The following is an 8,250-nucleotide window of genomic DNA, read 5'->3' as shown; positions in this document are numbered from 1 at the left end:
CAGATTCACAACACAATCAGATGAAACAAAATACAAAAGTGTATACAGAGAGGGGGGGGGACAATCTTTGCAATGGCATGATGAAATTTCATAGCATCCAGGTAAAGAACAATGAAGTGACCCACTTGTAGTTCGACCTGATTCTGGCTCTTGGAGCCCTCGGCACTGTGAAAAACCTATAAAAGTAAGAGAATAGAGTTTGACTATTCTACTACTTGATATTTGAGTTCCCCTTTTGGAGTAATTTTATCTCTGTGTTTGTAGTTCCTCTCACTGTAGTAGTGCTCCTCATGATGCGGCGATGTGCCGGAGATGTTGCACTGAAGCACAGTCTGGCCGAATGCCTGGAGGACAAGGACTATGAGGAGCTGCTACAGACGGTACAGACAGGTCTTCCCCTCACAGAGAAGCCACAACGCGTTGTTATTGTCGGGGCAGGAATGGCTGGACTGACGGCTGCCAAGTTATTGCAAGATGCAGGCCACAAGGTACATGCAGCACTTCCTCACTTTAAAACTGGTGCTATTTTGGCAGCTCACGTCATTACCTATATTTCTTAATAAACAAACCAAAAAAATCAAATAAAGATTTTTAATTTGGGAACGAACTGCAACGATAGCATATTTAGTGTTATTATTAGAAGAAATAGTAGTAGTTGCATTATTAAGAATAGGACTATGCATGGAATTGTTTATGTTAATCCTTGTTTGTATTAGTTGCATTTAGATGGAGAGGAATGTTACATCATTCTGTCACTCCTCCAACATGGTGGTGTGTCCCTGGTAACATCTTAACATGTTAAAATGCCCCACTTTTAAAGTCGAGCTGTGTTCTCACTCCAGGCGTGGTAGTTTCTATCTGACCAAGGAGGCAAAAAAGAGTGATTGAAACAAATTGGAGTGTGGACGGAAACATCTGGTTACAGCCTGGGCCTTAACACGGTTTTGGTCTATATAGCTAATTTAACCTTTTCATAACAACTGTAGGCGGGTAATTTCTTATATAACTCACCCGTTTGGAGTAAAATAGATGATAGAAAAGGGGGTGATTGACAGGTCGCCTGTCCAGTGATCGCGCAGCTTGCCGATCACGGACCAATAGCAGGCGGAGCTGCGGCTCTGGGAAACCCCCATCTCACGTGAGCTGCGTAAGGACTCAACCCATTCCCTCCCTCTCGGCTGACGAAAAATCAAGATGGCGACGGCCACCGAGTCAACTCAAAGTGGGCGCCCAAAATCAATGGGATAGCTCTGTCCCTATTTTTGGGTCAGTGGTCACCACTCTCCAGACAAGTAAGTTACATTGTGACTTACCTGGATGTTGTGCCGTTTGAACAAGGTCACCATATTAGAGGCTGACGGTCGTGTTGGAGGCCGGGTGCACACCTACAGAAATCACCAAGAGGGCTGGTATGCTGACCTGGGGGCTATGAGGATCCCAAGTTATCACCGGTGAGTCAAAGTAATAATCTCTGATATTTTCATATGAATAAACGTCTGTTTTCATTCTCTCCATTTCCAATTGATATTACACAACAATGATCCAATATCCAGTTAGTGGAGGTATAAAGCACTTGCCGACCAGACACGGGTTCAATTCCCGGCACTGGCACATCCGGGTCGGTCAGATATTCCTACACAGACACAACTGGCCGTGTCTGCGGGTGGGAAGCCGGCGGGGTATGAGTCCTGCTCGCTGCACTAGCGCCTCCTCTGGTCGGTCGGGGGGTGCCTGTTCGGGGGGAGGGGAACTGAGGGGTATAGCGTGATCCTCCCACGCGCTATGTCCTGCCGGTGAAATTCCTCGCTGTCAGGTGAAAAGAAGCGGCTGGCGATTGCACATGTATCGGAGAAAGTGTGTGCTAGTCTACAACTGTCCCCAGATCGGCAGAGGGGGAGGAGCAACCACCGGGACAGCAGGAATTTGCCATGTACAATTGAGGAGAAAAATGGGAGAGAAAAATCCATTAAAAAAGAGAGAGAGACAGGAAATACATGCACGGAGAGAGGAGGATGACATGTGACAAAGGTCCAGGGACATTGGATGTTTACACAGCGACAGATGCCCAGACATGGCTGACGCCGATTAATCAGCTGTATGTGTCAGCCCCCTAAGGCTTGTGCCCTATAGCATCCTACAATGGAGCTGATCTTTATGTCCAACCTGTTGTTAACCTCACACTTTACAGGGTGTCCGGGTAGTGTAGCGGTAGATTCCCAGCCAACCAACATGAGGGTCGCAGGTCCGCGGCCCCCGTGTTACCTCCGGCTTGGTCGGCCATCCAAACAGGCACGATTGGCTGTTTCTGCGCGTGTATGTGTCCTGGTCACTGCACTGGCGCCTCCTCTGGTCGGTTGGGGCGCCTGCTCAGGGCGGAAGGGAAATGGTGGGAATAGCGTGATCCTTCCACATGCTACGTCCTGCCAGTGAAGCTCCCCGCTGTCAGGTGAAAAGAAGCAGCTGGCAACTGCAGATGTGTCGGAGGAAGCATGGTGCTAGTCTATGGCTCTCCCCAGATCGCACAGATCTGTAGAGAAGCAGCGGCCGGAGGAAATTGGCCAAGTACAATTGGTGAGAAAATAGGGGGGAAATCAGAAATAATAATAATAAAAACTTACACTTCATACTTTTTGTCCATAAGCATTCACTTTACCCCCTACACAAATCTTACAATTCGTCCCATGACATAAATGATTAGCCTGAGCCACTTGACAATAAATGGGACGACCCATTTATTGATACCAAAAAGCTAGGCTACACCTAGCACCATTAATTATCCTGTTCAATATCACCTCAACAGTACGCACTTACTGAGGACAAGGGGGAACATTTCTCGTTCACTGTCCCAGCCCAGATGTTTGCAGTCACTAACCTCACTAACCTCTGGCCTCTGGGCACATCACCTCTTGTCTCAACAGCATTGTCCGCTGGTTTGCTAAAGAACTGGGGATCAAGCTGAATAAATTCATCATGGAGGACAGAAACACCTTCTACCTGGTGAACGGGCTGCTGAGGAGGACGTACGCAGTGAAAGCCTTCCCTGACATCCTGAAATACAACCTGCCGGAGAGCGAGAAGGGGCGGTCAGCCGACGAGCTGTTACAGCAGGCTTTGCAGAAGGTTCGAGAAAGAGGGAGGGGTGAAGATGATTGTGTGTGTGTGTGTGTGTGTGTGTGTGTTGTGTGTGTGAGAGAGAGAGAGAGAGAGAGAGAGAGAGAGAATTGGAGTGTGGGTATAGTGGTTTGAAAGAATCCATGAACAACCTTTTGACCATTCAAACTGTTCTTGAGCAAGATACTGAACCTGTTCATTCAGACACTCTGAAGATACTGAACCTGTTCATTCATAGAAACTCTGAAGATACTGAACCTGTTCATTCATAGACACTCTGAAGATACTGAACCTGTTCATTCATAAGACACTCTGAAGATACTGAACCTGTTCATTCATAGAAACTCTGAAGATACAGAACCTGTTCATTCATAGACACTCTGAAGATACTGAACCTGTTCATTCATAGACACTCTGAAGATACTGAACCTGTTCATTCATAGACACTCTGAAGATACTGAACCTGTTCATTCATAGACACTCTGAAGATACTGAACCTGTTCATTCATAAGACACTCTGAAGATACTGAACCTGTTCATTCATAAGACACTCTGAAGATACTGAACCTGTTCATTCATAAGACACTCTGAAGATACTGAACCTGTTCATTCATAGACACTCTGAAGATACTGAACCTGTTCATTCATAGACACTCTGAAGATACTGAACCTGTTCATTCATAAGACACTCTGAAGATACTGAACCTGTTCATTCATAAGACACTCTGGATAAGAGAATCAGTGCCTAACATCTAAAATGGGTTTAATGGATTAGACCCATAGGCGATTGGAGCTGATGGGTCATTATGTGTAAACCGAACACCACTGAAAATGATCTTAATATACAAATGATATTTTTTGCAGGTGAAAGATGAAATGATGGCACATGGCTGCTATGCTGCATTGAAAAAATATGACCGCTATTCTGTGAAGGTAAAGCAATGCCTTAATGGATAAGAACCTGCTTTCTATGTCTCTTGTAAAATGTATTTTTCCATTTTATTTTTCACTATACTCCATTATACGTAATAGTGTTCCATTGATGATCAGCATAGTGTAACTTTGACAGTTGCGGATTGGTTGCTTGTAATGTTTTTTAATCTGCATGTTAAAATCTAGACGTAACTTTTATCCTCGGAAATCACAAAATGTGACTACAATAGAAAAAGGATCCTCTCTCTGTAGATTGGCCCAGATGAAACTTAGGTCACAGGCAGGATTTTTTTTAGCCGCATAGGAAATTATGAATTGAGGAAAATCTTCTTGCTGCAAAGGAAGTGATTAATCAAAAGTAAAGTGCAAGAATTACGAATTACTTTAGTACTAACTGCTAAAGTACTTAAATAATGTGCTAAATACAAGTGCCTCCTAAACGAGGAAACCACTCTGTCCAGAGAATGCTGGACTCACCAACGATTGGCAACTCTCTCCACCACTTCTACCCCAGCAGACACTAAGAAGAACACATTTAGTTTACAAACAACATCATATTACGTTACAATGTAACGTGATGTTACAATGTAACGTGATTTGATGTAACGGTTACATGATTTACGGCTTTTGAAGTCAGTCAAACAAGCAGTCATTGCTATTTGGGGCCACCAATGTACAAGGTTTCCTATAGTGCAGCATCATCACGGCTCACCAATTATTATTTTTTTATTCATTTTTTTTACTTTGCCATGTTTATTTTATTTTATTTTATCTCAAGCCTTTTCAGTCTGGAAAGTCTTAAAAGGATGGCTTTACCGATAATCAACCCACTTTGTATCATTATAATCTCAGTAATATAAGCACATGGGCAGTGTTTACCTTCTCTCTGTTTTCCTCACAGAGTGCTCCCATTTCCTCCTCTGGCAAAGCGCTCCGTTGTGACGCGCTTTACGTCACAACGGCGCTGCGGTCGGAAGTTCTGCTCGAGACTCGGAATCTGCTCCGAGGGCGGCTGTTATTGGGTTTTTTTCTCTTTTAAGTATGCGCATGGAGGATCACATGGAGAATGTAATTGCCATTACATGCTGACGAAGGGCTTGGGCCCGAAACGTCCATTGTGTTGGCATTAAATCTTTAAACTTGGAGTGCTGTCCTTTTCGTTTTTTGAATTAGACTTTGTTTTTGGGGATCCAGCACCCAGTTTACATAGCCTGCTACTAAGTAAGGAGTTGAGCGCGTTATCTTCGATTTTCTACTAATCCCATGGAGAGCCTTAACGAGCCTTAATGACTTGCATGGTGGGGGCGGAGTTTCTGCAGGAAAACAGAGAGAGAAGGTAAACACATGCCCATGTGCTTGTAAGATGATTAATGATACAAAGTGGGTTGGTTATCAGTAAAGCCATCCTTTAAATACAAATGTATTTAAGAGCATTCCATGGCACGATGTGGAAAACATTTGTTTTTTTCCCCCACAGGAGTATCTGATAGAAGTAGGTGGTCTGAGTCGAGAGGCGATAAGGATGATTGGAGACCTGCTGAATGAAAACAGCCTCCTGTACACGGCGCTCTCCGAGATGATCTACGACCAGTCCGACGTCAACGATGATGTCAAGTAAGAGCAAAAATCCCTTGCGGGTGCAGGCGGCGTATAAATGCCAAAGACAAAAATGGCAGACAACATAGCCAAAAAGTGATTGAAATAAAAACATTGACAGAACTCACCGTTTTTAACACACAAGCAAAACAATGGCTGAAACTGAAACAAGCCTGTGAACATTGACTTTTAGTATTGTACTATTTTAGTTTTGTGTCCTTATCTGTTTTGTGTTTTTGCTTTTTGTTTTTGTCTTTATTTTGTTCTGTTTTATATGGTTCGTTTTTAACGTTTTGGTACTGTTTTAATTGTTCTCTTGAACTTTTGTTTTAATAGTAAAGGCCTAACCAGGGACAGGGGTTGCAAATTAGCCTTGGCTAGAAACCTGTATGCATGACATCTGTTTTGTAGGTCATATGAAATAATGTTCAATGCATTTGTCCCTGTTCAATAAACCAAAAAAAAAAGAAAAAAAAAGAAAAGAAAAAAAGACATTGCACATCTCTCTATGCATGTATACAACAATCGTAATTTGTCTTCTTGTCTTTTAAGTTACGATGAAGTGACCGGCGGCACAGATCTCATCCCCCAAGCGTTTCTCAGCGTCCTCCAATGCACCATCCACCTCCACTCTAAGGTCAAACGCATCAGCCGATCAGAGAAAGGTGTCATCATATCGTATCAGGAGGGCAACCAATCCTCTTTGACCCACCTGGCTGCCGACACTGTCCTGGTAACCACCACAGCCAAGGCGGCCCTCTTCGTCGACTTCCAGCCCCCTCTCTGCGCCCACAAGATGGAGGCCCTGAGATCGGTCCACTATGACAGCTCCACCAAAGTCATCCTCACCTTCAGCAAGAGGTTCTGGGAGAAGGACGGCATCAAAGGAGGGAAGAGCATCACCGACCGGCCCTCCCGTTACATCTACTACCCCAGCCACAGTTTCCCAAAAAACAAGAGCGTAGGCGTGCTCCTGGCTTCCTACACCTGGTCTGATGACGCCCACCTCTTCGAAGGCGCGAGCGACGAAGACCTGAAAGAGCTGGTCCTGAAAGATTTGGTGCTGATCCACGGCGAGCAGGTCAGGTCTCTCTGCACAGGGGTTGTGGTGAAGCAGTGGGGCGTGGATCCTTATAGCCTGGGTGCGTTTGCTCTCTTCACTCCCTACCAACACTTGGATTATGCTAAGGAGCTCTTCCAAAGTGAGGGTAGGGTGCACTTTGCTGGCGAACACACGGCCTTACCTCACGCTTGGATCGAGACAGCAATGAAATCCGCAATCAGGGCTGCCAAGAACATCAACAACGTGAAACCTTTGAACACTGACTGGCCTGGAACTCAGGGCAGAGAAGAAGAGCTCTAGAGCAGCGTTTCTCAACTGGTGGGTCGCGGGGCCGTTTTGATTGGGTCGCGGACATTGGCCCAAAAAAAAAAAAAAAAAAAAAAAAAAAAAAACATATTTCATTTGAGTTAAATTCCGATTATTGAAACTGGATTAGCCTGACCAGTTTTACTTGTTTAACAAGGTGAAGCATATTCTCTGCCTGTAATTCAAGAGAAGTCTGCCTTTTCATTTCATATTTAATTTTAGTTCAATTCAGATGATTGAAACTGGATTAGCATGGCCCCAGTTTAATTAAAAGTTATGACCAGTTTAACTAAAAAGCATATAGACTGCCTGTGATTCAAGAAAAGTCTGCTATGTTTTTAACTGTGTTTTAACTTGTGTTTTAATTTGTTCTAAGTAACTTTGTATTTATTTTATCCCCTACCCCCCATCCCTCAAAAGGCTGTGCCTTCTGCCAGGTCGCCATTGTAAATAAGAATTTGTTCTTAATGACTTGCCTGGTTAAATAAAGGTTAAATAAAATAAAATAAACATATTTTGAGAGACAAGAGGGCCGCTTAAGATCGGTCAAAGGGCCGCATCTGGCCCCCGGGCCGGACTTTGGACATGCCTGGGTGTTACTTTGTCTACTGCCTCAAAATACTGCAGTTTAACCGTTTCAGTTATGATGTGAGTGTTTTCTGTTTGTCTGTTGTGTTGTATATTTTGCATAGTTATGTTTTTGTGCCTGTGTGAAAGTCAGTTTACCGCTACAGAACAGTAGGCTACAGTACAGTACACTATAGCCATGTTCGGAATGGTTCACTCATTCACTCACTATTCCCCATGTAGTTTTTTTATCATATACTATGATCAAATGAGTTTCGGACACTACCCTTTCTGTCCAGTTGTATTACACTCGATTCTCTACCGAGCTCTCCAGCAGATATAATGTCCTCAAGGTAGTATTGATGTTGCATATTTTGACGCTAAATCCCAAATAAATTGTTGAAATTCTAATTACGTGCATGTGTGGTTTTGTCAACTATGGTGCTCTCTCCTAATAGCAAGCTGTAAAGTTGCACAATAAGCTTGTGCTTGTCAAGTAGATAATGTAGCTCACAAGCTAGCGACAAAACACCAGCTTTCATATACGTTGTGGCTAAAACAGTTCTCTAACAAAGATTATTCTTGCAGCTGTTTTGGTGCTTCAGGATCAACTCCTGCTTTTCAGGCACAAACAAAGGCGAACTCAGACTCGCAATAGTCAAAGACGTCTTTTG

The 8,250-nt window shown here is 43.8% G+C and overlaps 1 protein-coding gene across 1 annotated transcript in view; it reads left to right on the top strand.

Annotated features, from left to right (window-relative positions):
- LOC310771024 (L-amino-acid oxidase-like) overlaps positions 1-7,018 on the top strand; it is a 12,450-nt gene extending 5,432 nt beyond the window's left edge. The window contains exons 4-9 of the mRNA XM_083663706.1: positions 265-488; positions 1,339-1,451; positions 2,919-3,120; positions 3,976-4,044; positions 5,522-5,658; positions 6,193-7,018. Of these exons, the coding sequence (XP_083519832.1) occupies positions 265-488; positions 1,339-1,451; positions 2,919-3,120; positions 3,976-4,044; positions 5,522-5,658; positions 6,193-7,003 (1,556 nt within the window). The 3' untranslated portion in view covers positions 7,004-7,018. The remainder of the gene's footprint in view (positions 1-264; positions 489-1,338; positions 1,452-2,918; positions 3,121-3,975; positions 4,045-5,521; positions 5,659-6,192) is intronic.
- The last annotated feature ends 1,232 nt before the right edge of the window (positions 7,019-8,250 follow it).

The sequence above is a fragment of the Poromitra crassiceps genome, assembly GCF_964638095.1.
Source record: "Poromitra crassiceps genome assembly, contig: HAP1_SCAFFOLD_308, whole genome shotgun sequence".
Classification (NCBI taxonomy): domain Eukaryota; kingdom Metazoa; phylum Chordata; class Actinopteri; order Beryciformes; family Melamphaidae; genus Poromitra; species Poromitra crassiceps.
This window is presented reverse-complemented; position numbering and strand designations above follow the sequence as displayed.